General features: G+C 44.7%; 1 protein-coding gene across 1 annotated transcript; it reads left to right on the top strand.

Moving 5' to 3' along the window:
* The first annotated feature begins 16589 nt into the window (after positions 1–16589).
* Positions 16590–18249, top strand: VMO1 (vitelline membrane outer layer 1 homolog). Its single transcript, XM_033051702.1, has 3 exons — positions 16590–16757; positions 17218–17315; positions 17964–18249. Exons 1-3 carry the CDS (start codon positions 16590–16592, stop codon positions 18247–18249), a joined length of 552 nt encoding a protein of 183 aa, XP_032907593.1.
* Positions 18250–18465: the final 216 nt, after the last annotated feature.

Below are 18465 nucleotides of genomic sequence, written 5' to 3'. Positions count from 1 at the left end.
CTCACAGAAGCCACCCCTGCAGTTTCCCAACAAAGACTTTGCACAGCACATAGATGTAGCACGGATTGGCAGACCCCACTGTAGTATCTAAGCTGGAAAAAGACGCATGTAGTTACTCCTATACCTTTGGACCAAATTTCAACACCTGACCTCATGTTTGCACCTGTTTAACTTTCCAGTAATTTTAAATGATACATCCATCACTGCTATGATTTTAGCTCTTCCAGTTTAGAGATATAGAGCTCCTGAGTACTTATTATCAGTCTTAGTCATTCATTGCTATTCACTGTGTGACTCTTCAAATCTCTCCTCTGAAGTAATTTTGATTTTGACCTAATCTTCCTTAAGAACCCTAACCCCTGAGAATATCTGGAGCCATTTGTACACTAACTTTCTTCCATTATGAGCACTGAGGAAATAAATAACTTAAAAATGGCCATATCTGCTGTGATCTTTTATTATATCAGCTGGCCCTACAGATTTTCTGACAGGGTCCTGAATCTGTGATGTGAAGAAACATTAATAGCGTTTATTCCCTTTGCTGTTTGTTCCTCAAAGTGTTTTTTTTTTCCTGTCATGTTTTCACATGCAATCTACCACCAGATCTGTTACTTCTATTTTTTCCATCTGGCCTCAATATTAGCACTCACTGTCTCCTGCAGCCTCCTTCACCTTATGGTATAACATTGACATTTTTCTTTTACCCTTCCCAAGTAAAAGTTAATTACAGTAATTTCACGAATACAAGCCACACTATTTAGACCAAAATTTTGGTGGAAACCCGGAAGTGCTGCTAATACTCCGGGGCGGCTAATATATTAACAAAAATGTGATATCTGCCCTTACCTGGTACCGTGCCGGTCCTGTCCCGAGCAAAAATGGTTTGAAATCCATGGTTTCCCGGTGTTCTGATGATGAACCAATCAGAGAACAGCTTATTGCCTGCCTGTGGATGGCAGCGTTACTGAGGGGCGGGGGGTGTTATGGGGGTGAGTTACCTCGGCGTGTTCTCTCGGCAGTTTGATAAAAGTGTGTGATATTTCTCTGTACTTTTTAAAGTTTTTTTAGTCTTGTGTGGCTGCGCGACTGGTTGTGCTCGCATGGAGAGGGGTGGGGGGCGCTCGGCTCACATGGAGAGGGGTGGGGGGGACGCTGGGCTCGCACGGATGAGCAGGGTGGCTGTGCTGGCATGGAGATGTGGCTCTTCTTGGAGCTCAACCGCTCACCCGCGCGGATGAGCTGCTGTTTAAAGGCAACGCGGATCCGTTGGGAATGCTCGCAAAATAACCACACTATTATTCGTGTCTTTTTCGGCTTGTAAATAAAACTTGCAGGGTACATTGCCGCAGCTATGGTCTGTGTCTTTTTTCACTTAGAAGTAATGTTTCCAAGGTCGGCAGTAAGCCAGTAAGCCCCAGCGATCCGCGATTGTGTTACTAAATTACAACTTAGTGAAATTTTGCTGTGAACCAAAGTGCGGCTAATATTTGGATGCGGCTTTTTTATTGACAAAGACATCAACGTTGTTGACGCACCGGAAATGCGGCTTATACTCCGTGCGGCTTGTATTAGTGAAATTACTGTAATTGTGTTTCCGGGTCCTGTACTTCCAGCACCACAACCTTCAGGCTGCTCCTGCTCTCAGTCAGTCTTCAAGCCCATGGGATTCCTTTGAAGACTGCCTTTGGAGGGGAAGAATGGAGAAGGACCCTGTGCAGGGTCTGTATCCATTGGTTTTGAGTGAGCAAGAAGAATAGAGAGCCAGGAGCTACTCCAAGCACTCCTGAGGACCTGGCAACAGAGACTTACAGCATTGTCTGAGCCCTGAGATACAGAAAGAGATGGGCATCCTGCAGCTCGGATGGTGCCCCACAGCCAGTCTGGAGAGACTACTAGGAGAGTTTTTCTGAAAAGAGGATGGGGAAGGTGCAAAAGTGAATTAAAATTAACTGAGAGTTAAGTGCTTCTCTTTGTGTATGAAATCCGCCATGAAATTCCTTCCAGGTGGTGAGCCCTGGGAACTTTATCACTTTGTGGCAAAGCTTTGTTGGTCTTTCATTCCAAGCAAAGCCATAGTTATCCTGGCATGATGTACTGCTGCCAGCTCTTGCTCACTTTGAAAAGTGAAAATAAACAAATTTGACAGAAGAATTTTTTGTGGGGAAAATAATCCTAAAAATTGACTGGATATGACCTTCAGAATCCTTATCTTTAAGTTGTCCCTCCTTTGAGCAGGGTGCTCAGGTTCTGGGAAAAGCCATGTCTGCTGAGATGCTGCTTGGGACTGAATGGGTGTAAAACTAGATATATGGCAGTGTTACTGCCGTAACTGTGACAGTAAAATTCTTCTCTGGACTTGTCCTCTGAGTTAATTCTGAACACATTTCTTGCCTGATTTATGCTCTTTCTCCCAGTTTACACAGTCACTTCTCTACTTTAATCAATTTCCAGACATTATCTCATCCCTTCTCTTTCCTAAACCACACAGATTTATCCTTTTGAGCTCTTCCTTTGCACTTCCTTCTGGTATTTTCTGTGTTGTCTGGGAACTCTGGGGATTTGAATAGTTAAATCCCCATTACTCTTGTTCTTCAAAGTCTCAAAATTCATCTTTAATAACATCCCTCCAGTCCAAACCCTGAGTTTTAGATATTCTTGTAGCTGTTATACTCCAAGGGCCCATTTGCTAATTGCAGACAGAGGGGAAGAAAAAAACCCAGAACACCTCATAAGAAAAATACTTCAATCACAAATGAGTCCTTCTCGTGAGACAGGATATTGAAAGTACAAGGGTAGATCATGGAACAGGAGAGAGGTTCTTTACTGTCATTGCCAGTCCCTTGGCAGAGCCAAGGAGGAACAATCCCTTTGTTAGCCCAGCAGCCTCCATGGGCACACAGGGACAGGGCTGTTGTGCTGAGCTCAATTTTCCTGAGCACACAGGAACAGAGCCAGCAGAAGGCGGCTGCAGAGGGTTTGCATGTCAACTGTTCATCTTAAACCTATGGAAAGAGCAGTCATGGGGTGGCTCCTGGCTTTGGAAAGGAGACAATTTGTTCTGCAGCAACAGAGGGTAGCACAGCCTCTGTGATCACTGCTGCCATCTGCTCCTGTGCCATCTGAGAGCAGCTGTCAGAGAGGGGAGAGCCACTGCTCAGGAGAACTGGCTGTGCCTGCTGAGAGAGCTGGGTAGCTCTTCTGAGTTGATAGGAGAACCAGACAGTTTGTAATTCATACCCTCAGTTGGCCAAGCAAAGGTACAGCCAGAGAGCTTTTCTCTTTTCATGGTCCTGTTTATGGTCCCATGGCTTTTGCCTGTTGAGCCCTGCTCTCAGCAGTGTTCTGCTTTGGCAGCGCTCCCCAGGTTCATTGATAATCTTTGCCCCAGCCACTGCATGCACCGTCCCCGTCCATCTTTCAGCTCCTCTGGGACACTGGCACGTAGGAGGTGATCTTGATTTGGTGGCTGTGTCACACATTGTGACTTGCTACTGGCTCTGACTGCTAAATGAAGCAGATGACATGCATTATGTGTTACTTTTTTTCCCCTCAGATGGGAAGCGAGTAATAATCTCAGTTTAGCTTTGTTTTTTCCTGTGTCCTGCCTGACCAAATCCAATTTCCACAGCAAAGCTTCATGAAGAATGAACAGGGTGGCCTCTGGGAAGAAATTCACTAGCAGGGAAATGCCAGACCAGGTCATTATTAATGGTGGTCTCTAAAATAATAAACAAGCTTATTAACTATGCAGGCCACAGCAAGCTGGAATAGGCTGCAAGTTTGGAAGACGCAGCTTGAGCTTGACAAATGGTCTTGTCAAATTGGAGAAATAGTTTGAGAAAAATAGGATGTGATTCTATTCTAGGGACAAGGGTGAGCTCCCACCTTCTGCAGAAACAAGCAGCTGCATGAAGAAAAATACCTGAGTTGGCATCACTCTGCAGAGAAGGGTCTGGAGGTCATAAAGGATCAAAGGCAATGTGTGAGTCAACGGTGTCAGGTCGTCTCCATGACGAGAAATATGAACCAAATTACAGCTTACGACACAAATGGAGTGAGTTTTCTTCTCAGCAAGTGTGAGCCCCCAGTGGGGCTGCTCTGCTCAGTTGAGGGCACTGAACTTCCAGCAGGATATGGCCCAGCTGGATAGAGTCCAGCAGAAAGCAACAAAAATGGTCAGTAGTCTGGAAAACCTGATCTGTGCATAATGAGCATGAGAACTGGGACTGTGTAACTGAGCTGTGGGGGTACAGGGGAGAGGGATTCTTGGGAACAGCAGCTCAGTCAGGGCTCTGCAGCCAGTGCTGCCGTGGGAAGATGTGGGAAGGACAACACAAGGACCTCAGGGGAGAAAGTCTACTCCAGGTTTTTCTCTCTTCTTCCTCAATGGGCTCCCTCCATGCCATGTAGAGCCAGGCTGGGTGGCAACTATAAGGGAGGGGGGAGTCTGGTGGGTGTGCAGATGTAGGGAGTAGGTTGGGGAGGTAGGCATTGCTCCAAGGACTTAGAAACCCTACCCCAGTAGGAGTGCAGTCACCCGGGGTCTGCAGGGAGGTTAACAAGTGCTCATGCATTGCAAACAGCTGCAGCTGCTGCAGGAAAGGGACAGGATGAGAGCCTGCAACAGCGGGAGGGAATGGTCTGGACTCTGTCTGAGACAAAGAATAATGGATGAGTTCTGCAGCAGGCTCAGATTGGCCAAGGAGTACCCTTAACAGCAATAATTAATCCTAGGCAGGTTGCAGGATTATCATTGGAAGATTTTTGTGAAAGTTTGAGCAGAAATGCATCAGTGGTGCCTGGTGTGCAGTGATTGCTTTGGAGTAGGAATGCACCAGAAGACTCCCTGAAAATCTTTCCAGACCTCTAATTTAACAACTAATTCTGCAAGCCAAGAGCCCATCCTGGCCTTCAGCTGCTGAGTTGTGGCAGAGCCCCCAGGAGCTGCTGTCTCCTCTGGAGCACGTAGCTGCTCCTGGGGCTCATGGGCACCGAGTGGGGATCAGTGCAGCTCCCGTGGGCATGGCTCAGTGTGCACCACAGGGACTCTGCAGCCACAGGCACTCAGCTGAGCTGTTGGAGGTGAGAGTGAATGGACAGGGTGGGAGGGGGATGCCAATTCTCCCCCTCAGCCATGAAGGATCATGTCACATTTGCCTGTAGGCTTGCTGGGAACAGCTTTCCCTGGAGCCTTGCTCAGCTGCTTATCTCAGCCCCTGCACCACTGTGCTCCCAGGCACCCAAGCCTCTGCCAGTGCCTCAGAGCGGGTAGTGTGAAATGTCAAATGACAGGAGTCTACAGGAGCTTCACACCAGTAAATGGGTGAAGGCTGCTGCCGAAAACATCATTACAAAGGATAAAATTGGGAGCGTCAAGAATACGAGCAAAAGCAGTCAAACAGCCGGGATCTGTAACACAAACTGTTCAAGGAGAATGTATGTAACCAGGGCCACATATACATTACAGTACATGCCATGTTTATTAGATTAAGTATATGAAAATATTTGTTAAATCACATATTATTGCATGTGTTATGTTTTACTGTGAGTGTAAGTCCATCCTGAATTTCTCATCCCCTCTGTAACTGGCCAGCAGACTGGAAGTCTTAAATAATCTTCAACCTTTATTAATACAAGCTGGACTAGGGTTGCAGATAAGAAACTGTGGGACATCGAATTCCTGCTGTCTGGGGAGTCCTTTCCCTGACCAGCAATGTGAGCCTAGCAAAGGGTAAATATCCCCCAAGCAGCACTGAAGAAAACAAACAAAGAAATAAATCCTGCCTAGCACTGACATGAAAGGAATACCATGGAGCCAATTTTCTGGGATACTTGGCACTTTCCTTTAGCTACAACATTGCTCATGAAGCTGGGGGAGCCCAAGTGAGCCTGCCTGAGCGCTGGCACAGATCTGGTTTGGGTTGTGGTTAGGGAGCACCCTCTCAGACTGACAGCAGGGATGGGGAGGTGAAAGAACATTTGGGGGTCAAACAGGCAAAAGGAGAGTAGAAACAGTGTTTACTTGAGTAAACTCTATCAAAAAAACCCCAAACCTAAAACCAATCCCATTGGAGCTTCTCTTCTATTGCCAGGCATGGACTACATATTTAAGTGAATGATTTAGGGAACAGGACTTCCACTGTGTGCTTTGGAATATGTTCACTTTTTTTGCTACAGTTTTGTGGGACCGGAAAACCTCTCCAGTCTGAGTCCCTGGTGCAGCAGTGAAAACCTGATGTGGTGGAGCAGGGACAGCAGATCTCCAATGCACCAGTAGCTGCCAGAGCCATTGCAGCAGCTGAGACTCATCACCACTGCTCTCCAATGCAGAGGTGGAGTGTATTCCACTTGGGACTCACTGGTGTCTTGGAGCTGAACGCTGCTGTGCTGCTGAGGAGATTTGACCCCTTTTTGTCAAGGCATGTTCATTTCCTGACACATCTAAGAAGGGATTTTCACTGGCTAACCTTTGAATTCTGTGTTACCTCCAGGTGACACTCAAGTGGACACACTTTGGTTGGTGTGGTTTCAGTACCAACCCACAAAGTTGACTGTTTCCTGAGTATTTCCTTCTCATCAAGGCTTTAAAGCTGAAGTCCTGGATCTTATTTCCTGCCTTGCCCTTGTCTCCCCTCTCATCAGCATGCTGTCCCCAGGCTATAGCAGAGTGTTCATTTCTTGCAGCAGCACAGAGAACATAACAACTCTCAGAATCATGGGAGGGAAGATCCCAGGCTTGATTTGCTTGATTAATTTATGAGCTAAGGTTTCCTTTTTTCTGAGGTACTTTTAGCTAATAGATCCCTCACTAGCCAGAGCCAAGGTCTAATTGTATGATAAAATTGTGCAGACGTGGCCACAGAAGAGACTCATGCTGTTAATAAAGTGTTTTTACACAGTGACTTGCCCAGTTTGGAGGGAAAATTGTGCTGGTATCTTTTTAATTTTTTTGTTTATTTTTTAAATTTTTGTAACTGCATTTCATGTAGGGATACAGTTAAAATAAAAAAGATGTCAGCCTCAGTGGTGAACCTACTGTGGCCAAGCTGGTTGCATCTGAATTTCAAGAAACTCATGGGCTTTGCTCTTCTATACCTGACTGGGTGAAGAAGGGACAAAATGACCAAAGCATTGAGGAAATTCCCCAAAGCAAGTGTAACTCAAGTGAAGTGTGCAGATACCATTTGTAGTGTTCAAAGCCCTTCAAAGACCAAGGGCAATCCTACTTGGAGGAATAGGTAAAGATGAGGGAAACAGAGGTGGACCTCTAGGGCATTCGTATGGGAGGTTAACAGGGCTCATGTCTTCATTAATTGCCCTATTTTTGTGAAAGATTTTCTTTATAAATGTCCATGAATTTTCAACAAAGGGAAGAAATCCATATTCCAGCTACATAAAATTACTGAAAACCTGGACATTCTGAGGGAAATCTAGATATGAGATTTTTTTTTTTCGGCATGTAGCCTAGGAACTGTGAAGTGCTGCAGTCACTGCAGGTGGTGGTACAGTGGAAAGTCATGTTCTGGGATCAAGGAGGGTTTTCAGAGGGAGTTAATGACATGTGGGTAGCTGGCATAAAACACTACTGGCAGTGAAGAAGGCTTTTACCTGCAGTACAAATCCAGTGCATCCACTAAAGTGATAGTGGAGATTTCTCCTGGCTACCCAAGAGTCTCCTCCTTAGGAACAGGGGTGACAAAAATGTGCTTTGTGCTCCTGCTCCCCGGAAGCAAGAGGAGGAAAGGAGACCAAGCCCTGGTATCTGAGCTCTGGCCTGGTGACAGCACAGCCATTCCTCCTTGGCACAGAGCTGAGCAGGACTTCAGTGACCTGTCCTGGCTGTCACTGACACTGGCTCTGCAAGGGTGGGCAGCTCGAGAGCGGCGTTTTCCATCAGCAGCTTCCCTCTGCTCCCTCCACTGCCTGGCAGCCCTAATGGGGAGCCCTGTGAGGGGCTTCCTGCAGTTCTGAAGACAGGGGTGAAACCCCAAATGAACAGAGGATTAAGTACCTGGTGAACAAAACTTTCTGCCAAGGAATGCTCCCATGGTTGCGAAACCTGGAGTGTTGCACACAGGCAGCTCTTAGAGGCAAGGCAAGCACAGTTTCCCTGCAAGCAGTATATAGCTGCAATTTCCTCCCCTGGGGGAAATAAACAGTCACAGTTTTATCTGAGTGCAAAAGAAAAGAGACCATAGCATAGAAAATAGCTGAGGGAGGGAGATTTTTCATCAAGGCACTCACTTTTTTCTCTCTGAAATAATGCAACTGAGCAAGAACCCGAGGGAGAAGCTGAAGGACCAGGTGTGTTTGCTCAGGCAGGGTGACACAGCGGCAGCCAGGGACACCCAGTCCTGATGTCTGGGTGCAGCCCACACAGACCTGAAGTAATGATGAAAACCACTGAGAAAGGGCTTTGACCTGCAGGCAATGCCATAAAAAGAATAAAAATAAGCTGTCTTCTCTCCCTCTACTATTCCTGAGGTCCTTCCTCAAGGTGGCAGGGACCACCCTGCAAGCACTCTGGAATTCCTTCAGCCCTTGTGCCCAACACGAGGGTCTCTCCCCTGTCTAGTATGGTTTGAGGGATGAGCACTGGGGGAAGAGATGGACACAGCGGTGTCAGGGTTTCAAGGACCAGCATGACTGGCAAGTGCATTTAGGCCGAGTCTTTAGACAGTGAGATAATAAAGCAGAGTCCAGTGTGGTCATAATGAGTCTTCCAAGGGAAGAACTTGTGTCTGTCTGAAAACAGCTCTTTGGCAGCAAAGAGAAAGAGTTAGGTGGGCTTCCTGTAGGAGACTGCTTGTGGGAAAGGCCCTGTACAGATCAGCTGCAGTGGCAGCCTTTGTGGGGACCAAACAATATTAAACTTGCTAAATAACTTAACCTTTCCTTAACTCATGCATATAAATGTACAAACGTGTATAAAGATGAGCTGTCATTGCATGTACCTATCCTCTCTGTGAGAAGTTCTCAGGACAGGTGATTTGCATGCCACAGAAAATTCAAGTCTATTCAGAGGCTGTCAGCTCCCATGAGTGTGGGGCTTCTCTGAGGTGACTCTGGAGAGGAAGGGATCAGGAACCTTGTGCCCATTGGCTCAGCAAGGAGGAGAGTGATACAAACCAGCGTTTGTTCAGTGCAAGTTATAGTGGGTAGGGATGAGGGTAAGTGGCTTCTAAAAGAGTTATGTATGTGCAAATAATTTGAGTCTTTCATAAGCAGTAGAGGATTCAAAGGAAACTGTGGATGGGAGGAATAACAGCTGTCCTGACCAGGTTCCTTCCTGGTGATTTTCAGTGGGTTGTAGCTTTTCCACATTGGAAAGCCTTGGGTGAAATCACTTGTGTGGTGTACTTGTCTGTTCAACTTTGGGTTCAGGCCTTTCTTAGAGGGAGACTTTGGCAGTGTTGTAAAACATCAAAATTTCAGCAACAGGTGCTTTTGGAACAATGTGAAGTTTGACAGTGTATCCATCATAGGAATTCTCTCTTCACACTACTTTGTCATCTCTAATTGGAGTAAACATTAAATGCAACAACAACAAAAAAATTCACCTATGCAGATGAGTCTTGGCAGTAATTGCATTAATTTGACTGGTTATTCCATCACTGCAAGGTAAACTTCAGCCCTGAGCAGAGGAGGAGTATTGCTACAGCAATAGTTGTACACCTTCACCTGTCTTGGGGCTGGACAGAAAGGTGACACAGCCTCCCCTGTTCCTGAAATCTACCTCTGCTGTACACAGACAGTGTAGTTTGAATTATTATATCCTATGTAATACTCAACACTTTGAAATATAGTCAAGGAAATCTGGCACTCAGTGAACAGGTGCTTCTGTTTTTAGTCTGCGCACCTTGGTGCCTGCACTACTGGGTGGAGAAATGTCACTCTCTTGTTTGACAAGGGAAAATAATGTTTGTAGAGTCCTTGGACACCTCAGTGAAGAATACTGTGGAAACTCACCAAGTAAACTGGACCTTTCTAGATCAGGGTAAATAATAAATCAGAGTATAAATAATAAATGCATCATGCCCCAAACAGCTACCATTGCTTGTAGGTGGTGCCCAATTCTTGCTCTTGATGGCTGTGATGGAGGTGAGGTGACATGAGGGATGTAGGTCTGGATCAGTATGTTTGCAGGAGATGAAGCCAAGCATACAGCAGGTTCAAAACTAAGCAGAAATACCTGTTCATAACTCAGCAGGACTACTCTTCTGTTTCCACTCCAAACTACTCCCAGATACAGGATATCTTGGGTTAAGCTGTGCCTAAGCAATGTTTCCCCCATATTCATCTGCTCCTGACAGAGATCCCAGAGCAACCCATTAGCAAAGCTGCTGAAGCTGTGGCAGGACCAGGGCTGCCTCCCAAGTCATCACTTCTCTTGTCAGTGCTGAGGGCTTTGGGACCTTGATTTGAAGACTGATAATTGAAGATCTGAGCTTTTAAGGTGCTGCAAGATCAAGTGGAGCAAAGCTCTTTAACACTTGGAGAACTTTAGGAATATAAATGAAATCCAGAACGTTAATGCTGTGCTCAGAGGCTTTGCAGCAAGAATTCCAGAGGTGGGTAGCTAACTAAAGACAGCAGGGGCTACAATTTCACTGTAAATTCCCTGGATCAGCACAACTGCCCATGAAGAGTACTTGAGAGAGAGAAAAGACTCTCACTTGAGTCTTTTTTCAAAGTGCAAACGTTCAGACTGCGGTAGCCAGCACTAATTGCACATGGTAGTTTCCAATGATTATTTATTTCTTCCTGGCTCTGGTCTGGAAGGGGGACTGTAATTACATGTATGATTTTCCTGGAAGAGTAGAGACTCTCTTCCATGGGTAATGGCCTCAAGACCTTTTGTCAAAACAGGAGGCATAGTCTACACCATCACATTGCCTGGCTCTGGGCATAGATCAAGGTGTAATCTGCTGCGTTTATGAGCATGCAACTCAGAGTGATGGCTGAAGTATTTTCAATCAACTCCTGAATTGCCTCAGGAGAAAAAATATTTAGATATGTGAAAAAGGTGTTTACATACATTAAACATTTTTGGACATTTTGACATCAAAGAAAGACATGCCCTCTCCTTTCTTTTCATCCTCCATTTCACTTGGGTTCAGGATCTGTTAATAAAGTCCTTTATTTAAAAAATAAAGGGAAATTTGAATGATCTGGTACCTATCAATATAATTTACAAATATTCAACTTTATTTTCAGGGCTTTTTGCAGTTTCTTTCTTTTTTTCCCCTTCTTTCTCCCCCCCTCCCCTTACCCTCAGTAGAGCTTAATCTGTTTTATTGTCTTGGCACTCTTGAGCCTCAGTTTCAAGGAGGTGGAACAGCCCTGTGGCTGTGGTTAAGGACAGGCTTCCTGAGAACTTTTCCCAATGAATTTTCAGAATAAGTTGCTAAAGTTTTTGTATGTGAAGTGATCTTTAGTTGAAGATTTACAGTGGGTGTAAATTGGCATTTGATCTCTGGCTGTCAGTAAATCTGCACTGCAGGGGGGTCTGCCTCATTTATTTGTGGGGTTTTTGTTAATTAGCAATTTGAATCAACAGTAAAAAATATTGAAAGCCTGATACATCTTTATAAACACATATCAAGCCATGTCCCACAGGAGACAATTCTAGGTCTAAAATTACTCTGTATTTTTATTTATTTTACTGCATAGTAGAATAGTGAGTTTGCTTATTAAATTTATAGATGTCATCAGCATCGGAGATGAAGACACTAGAGGATTGGGGATAGAATTCAAAATAAGCACAGGTGGAAAATGTTGCACTAACACGAGAAAAGCCACTTTCAGAGAGCTGAGGGAGAGTGACTGGTGAGGCAGCAGTTTTACAGGAGAGGTGTGAGTGCCACCCTTGCTAAAATGCTGGGTATTTTAACTAAATTAACAATTAGAAAACTTCCACCTTTAAATTATCATGCTGCAGTGACAACATCTATGTTGAAATGCTGTTCAAAATAGAATTTGACCAACAGAGTACAGTCCAGAAGAGAGCAGCAAAAATGGTGAGAGGTCTAGAAAATCGTGTGTGCAGGATTAGACCTTCAGAAAGAGTCAGCTATCAGTGCCAAATGGGACAATGCTTTGGTTCTGTTCTTGCCCAGTGGTGTCCTGCACCCAGGGCAGAAATGGACTGAGTTGTCTGCTCTGGCTTTATCTCCAGGTCTCAGGTGTTCCCTGCACCTCTTCCCAGCACACCTGGGCTGCAGCCACACAGTCCTTTCTCCATCCCCAGCTGCCATTGCTCAATCCTGCTGAGCAGATACTCTTAATTTCTTTAGCTACTATTTTCTGGTCCTTATTTGTGAACCTCCTTTCCTGCTAATTCTGGACCCTAAGACAGCTAAGAGAAAAAGAAGTGAATGTCTCAGTGCAAAAGATGTAAAAATACATGAGATGTATGAAAAGCAATTTCTTTGATACTGGCCATAGTCTCAGCTTTCTTTCTGCTCAGCAGGCTTCTTAAGGATATTTGATTTGCTTGCTGGCCATTGTATGGAAGTGGAAATCACAATGACATTTCAATGACAAGTGGACCTTTTACATGTTTTCTGTTCTTGTGTGGGCAAAAAAGGGAAAAAACAAAAAAAAAGAAAGATAGTTTTGGCGTGCTGGGTCCCAGACAGGAATTGGAAACTGAAAGAAATTAAGAGATTCTACAGCAGGGCAATTAGGCTTACACAAGAATGTTCTGAAATCTTATTAGTAATTGTAAACAAAAATTGAAATGAGCAAATAAAGAATAAGGCGATAGAAAGAAGACATACAGATTCATAGATGAGGGAAATTAGTTCGATTAATTACACAGAAATAAAAAATGTGTGAAACTGTAAAGATTGTAATTTCTGTGTTGAAATCAATAATGTATGCTCTGCCTAGCAGATAACCATCTATATTTTCAAGGTAAAGTTTTGTATTAAAGTTGGGAGGTGTGGGAAAGTGGGAAACCACCTGATTATAACACCAAAGGGAACATCACCTCTACGTGTAGGTCATCTTTACATCCCATCACTAATACAAAACTATCTCCTCTTACATCTGGGAAATGGCTATACTTGTGCTATTTGCTTTAAAGCTTCTCTCTCTGCTCATGCAATCTAGAAAATCCCAGCTCTTGTCTCATTTCTGTGTCTCTCACATTTTTTCCTGCCATTCAATTTTCTATTAATCTGAGTCAATTTAGCAAATGAGAAAATGAGGACCAGATAGCACATAATTTGATTACTCATTTTCTCTTAAACATTTGCCCATATTACTGAAAAACTAATTCTCATTCAGCACTACCATTTCTAGCCTGAAAAAGCCTAAACAGAGTCTGAGGTTATAAGACTGCTTCAGCTGGGATCATGCCTCCCTGTAGTCAGCAGTGATGAACAGATGATTTTAGGGAGAGGTTCATGTAAAGATATCTGCTTCTCTGTGTTGTTGTCATGTTGTCTCTCCCAGCAGCTATGAAGGGAGCCCACTGCAATTATTTCAGATGGAGACATCTGCACTGTAGATGTCTGTGTTCATTCAGAATCTCACCTCTTCTTTCTAAATAATGCAACCCTGTGCTTATTCATATTTTCATAGAATAGAATAGATTCTTTATTGCCCTTTCCATTTTTTGGCACTAGTTGTGATTTCTGGGTTTGCTGATGTACCATTTCCATGAGATAGTGTGTCTCTCGCAGGATGCAGTTGGCTGTGGAGTGTCTTATCTACATCCCAAGCTGCAGGTGAGGAAGGTTTGGCAGAGCCAGGCTGTGTGATTTACAGTGAATTTATACCCAGTGGTAATGGCCAGATTTGGCATTAGAGCTGCTGAGGAGCATGGCTACTGAGAGCTGATGGGTGGCAACCAGTGCCTTGGTAACACTGTGGGAGGAGTGCAAAATGGCCCAGAGCACACGGAAGAACACAGTCATCCAGCCAAAACCATCACCCTTTGTTTGTTGACTTCTCTTTTAGGGAATGCTGTTTACTTCCCCTCCTGTTTGGAGTTCCTGGGCACTTGCTACCTTCAACCCTTCCTACAGCTCACTCAAAAGAGTCCAACATCCCAAATGACCTCCATCTTTTGGGCAGCAGAAGGTTTACATGAATTTGAGAAACTGAGAATATGAGAAAGACAACACAACACTGCCAAGCTATGTTTGTATTGCTAAGTGTGCAGTATTTTCAGGTATAAAATCAGAAATTAATTAATTTTTGAGAAAAGCTAGTACATAATTTTTCAATAACATAAAATAAGCAAATTTTGTGAATTATATGTGTTTGTATGTTATAGACAAATTTTTCCATGTTCCATACAGATTTAAAATATGTCATAACATTATGTTATACTGATTAATATTATATTAATCTGTTTATGAAAAAATAGAAGCTTTTATAAAATCTGAAAAGTAGTGGCAAAAGTTTTATGCTCTTCTGTCTACAAAATTAATTATATTAAACTGCATGAATAAATAAAGGATGAAATACCCTGTACCATCATCATTTTACTGTAGTGACGTTTCATTAATCAAATTCATTAGTTTTCCAATTTTCTTTAAAATTGCTCTGACATTTTCAAGAATACTGAAATACAGGAGAGGGAGCAAGAAAGCAGGGTAAGTGTGTCAGTAAGAGATCTGGACCTCACCATTGTAGATTTTTTTGATTTTGATAGTCTGTGTAAGCAGATCTTTGGGAACTTGTTGAGGCATCCAAACAAAATTGGCACTGTTATGTGGTAGCAAAATCAGTGTCTGCTCTGAACGTATTAAGTGCTGTCTAAGCCATGTGCTGTGAAATCAAGTCCAAGGCATCTCACATTTGGCAGCCCAGGTTACCAACTGTTTGGTTATAAATGGGAAAATTATATTCCCAGGTCCTGGACTAATGGTTCTCTGATAGTTCTCCTCTTGGCTTGAATTTTCTCCTGGGGCTGTGAAGTGTGCATGGGAGTCACTTCTCATGGCCAGATCCCTGCAGGTGACCTCACCTCCTGCCTCTTCCCACTCCCCTGCACACTATGGGCTCACTGTGCCCTGGGATCCTCTCTGGGGATGGGAAAAGGCAGGAATCTTATGATTTGAGCAGAGTCTGAGGGGGAAGATGGGTCCTGCCAGTCTGTGGACCTGCATCAGTGCTGCTAAAGGTGAAGTGATCAAGGGTGATGGTTTTGGGGTAGCAAAGGAGAAATGAATGGGGGATCCTGCTCCTTTTGTAGCCTTGACCAGTTCCCACCCCTTTCTTTCTGACTCCTTCTGCTCCTTTCCATCCATTTGCTACCAAGGTCAGGTCTAAGTGTCCTCATCTACCACTGTGTGACCCTGCCTGAACAAACACACCTGGTTTGCCAGATGTGATTGCACAGTCCTTGTGGGAGAAAACACATCTCTGGATTTTGACATCGCTTTGGAGAAGTAAAACAAAAGTTCTGGTTTAAAAAGGAAAACAGGTTGTGCTTTCATCACATGCTGTGCTCTTTTAGTGGCTTTCACTAAAAGGATCATCCAGCTTTTCATCATCTTAATTTGTATATATTGCTACCTGTACAGACCACTGACAAGTGTAAGGGGAATGCAGAGTAAAGAGTGGGAAAAGCAACATCACCTTTTAGTGGGACAGAAACAGATGGAGCAGAACAGGAATTGGAAGAGAAACCTAGAAGAGGGAAATTGTTTGTGTTCTGTTAGTTCAAGGTTTGGCACCTCATCTTGCTTTAACATCCTGAGGATTGAGATACTTCTCTAAAACGTATTCTCTCTTTGTCCATTGAACTTAGAGAAAGCTTCTGTCAGATTCTGCAAGACCAACCAAGGGCTCTCTGAAGCATTGGCTAACTCTATGTTAAGAGAATCTCAACTCCAGGGTTTCAAATTCACCCCTCTCTGTGACATCCTCAAAGGCTGTGCCCTCAGGCTCAGTATCACCCTTCTAGAAACTCTGCCTTTCAACTTGTCCCCAGCCGTATCACTGTGGGCATCCCAGCATATCTGACTTTGGGTAAGCTTGCTGCAAAAGCAAAGCATACAGTTTTTTATTGAGATAAAAAAGTCTGTTGAAAAGAAGGGTATTAAAATCCATAAATTACCTAATTTGTTGAGATTCCCAGGAATCTTGTTTTACAGAAGTTATTGGGAGACACAGGGCTTGAGTTCACTTATTCTTTGTTCCAGACCAGGTCCCTTATGTTTCTTCATCTAGTTTGACCAAATAGCAGTAGGTAAAATGGTTATGGCAGTTCCTCTCAGAAGGCAAACATCAAATGTCTGTGTAGCCAGAAGCAGAAATGGATATTCTGCTCCCTGCTATTCTTCTAGTGCGGGCACAGCAAGGAGCAGGTGGGTGGTCCCATAGCCCTTCAGAGATGGTGGACATACCTGTGGCCACAGTGTCTGCTGTGTGTCAGCTGCTGAACTCCCAGAGGATCTCCTGGTGGGCACTGGGGGCAGGTCACAGCTGCTGTGTCAGTGCCTGGGTGGAAACCATTGTCCCACGGGTGTTTGTCAACATACTGGTAGGGAAAGGCAAGCAGCCTTGGAAGGGTATAAATTCCCCAGTCCAGACACCAGCTCTCCTTCAGCAGATGCAGAGCAGGAGAGATGAAGTTCCTCGTGGCAGCTGCACTGAGCCTGCTTCTCCTGTGCCCCCCAGGCACAGGGGTGCGTGAATACAGCTCTGTCCTCACTGTGCCCAACGGGGGCCACTGGGGCAAGTGGGGCAGCCGCCAGTTCTGCCATCGTGGCTATGCCAATGGATTTGCACTGAAGGTAAAATTCACTCCCTTCCCTACCATCTCCTGTCCCCAAGGATTTTCTGCAGTTTTCCTCCTTCTGAGTATGATACTCTGTTCATAAAACCAGGAGTCTTCTGGTAGATGCTGCTGCTGTAGCTACACCACAAAAGTCTGCATGTGGCTGATGTTGCTGGAGAAGTCACATGGGTGTGAAAATCTGGATTCTGGAAAAGAGGCATTTGCCACCAGTGTCTCTCCTGAGACTCTGAGACTCTGCCTTACCTGTTGGGTCAGAAATAGAGAACACAAAGCACATGTTACAAAGGTTTGGTGGTTCCCAGTGACAGCCATCTTTTCCGTTGTACTTCCCAAGACATTTTCTATTTCCCATTACAGAAAGGAGGTAGGACTGTTTATGACAGGCATCTAAAGGACTCTCCCTGGGTTCTTTGCCCCTTGCCTTTACCTCTGTCCCCGTGTGACTTCTTTTGCAGGTGGAGCCCGACCAGTTTGGAAGAGATGACACTGCTCTGAATGGCATCCGCCTGCACTGCCAGGATGACTCAATAACCATTGAGTCCTTGGTCGGGGAGTAAGTGCCACTGTGGTTTCCCTCCTGTTTGTCATGCACCAGCTCACAAAACACCCATGGGTGTCACCATTTGCAGGGCTCTCTTCTCTCTGACTTGCTGTATGCATAGTGCTGTAGTATAGTGAATTAAAACAAGGATCATTAAACATGGTTACTTCACTTTACCACTTTTTGTTTGCCCTTGGATTTTCTGCAGAGCACTGTGAACACCTGAAGTGTGGTCCCTGGGTTAGAGTCTTTCTTTGGAAGGGTTTCTAACCATACATTTAGAAATTGCCTGGTCCAAACCCTGGCCCTGCTGCAGGGAGCAGTAACTGCACCTCTGGCTGCCCTCTGGCTGTCTGGTTTGTTCCTGTCACACATGCCAGGGATTCCACATAAAACATGCTCAGGCTGCCCTTGGAGTTTCTACCAGAACCATAACTATCCAAACTCAGACTTCCTGGTGTTCTTCTGATGAGATATCAACGGAGAGAGAAGTACATCTTTGGAAGGCAAGGAAAACAAAAGGAGAAAGTAAGGGGCCCCTGACTGCACCAAGATGCTGTATCAAGGAAGTGTTAAGCTTCAGAGCAGCATGATGGAGGAGAGGGAGCATTTTCCAGCAGCTCACTGAGCCCAGACATTTTTCCATCTGCTTTTTTTCAGGTGGGGCTCCTGGACCAGCTTCCAAGTTTGCCCTGGAGGCTACTTGATCTCCTTTTCACTGAGAACAGAGAAGTCCCAGGGAGCAGGTGATGACACAGCAGCCAACAACATCCAGTTCAGATGCTCAGATGAAGCTGTGCTGGTAGGTGATGGACTATCATGGGGCAGCTTTGGCCCATGGACCAACAGCTGCAAGATATGCGGTCTCCAGACCAAGGTAGAGCCCCCACAGGGACTTCAGGATGACACAGCACTCAACAATGTGAAGTTCTTCTGCTGCAAATGAGCACTTGCTCCACTTTCATCACTGCCTACATATCCCATATTCCACAGCAAGTGAAGTATCAATAAAGCTTTCCTCTAGCTTTATCCTGGGACATGCCTGTGATGTTTTGACTGCTTGCATCTTGCTGTTCTGGCCAATGCCTTAGATGATGTGGTCTTTTACAGCTACTGTTACGTTAACATAGCCAAATGATTGCATCATGTACTGCTGGTATGT

The sequence above is a fragment of the Catharus ustulatus genome, chromosome 2, assembly GCF_009819885.2.
Source record: "Catharus ustulatus isolate bCatUst1 chromosome 2, bCatUst1.pri.v2, whole genome shotgun sequence".
Lineage (NCBI taxonomy): Eukaryota > Metazoa > Chordata > Aves > Passeriformes > Turdidae > Catharus > Catharus ustulatus.
The sequence above is the reverse complement of the archived record's forward strand: the minus strand, read 5'-3'. Positions and strand labels throughout refer to the sequence as shown.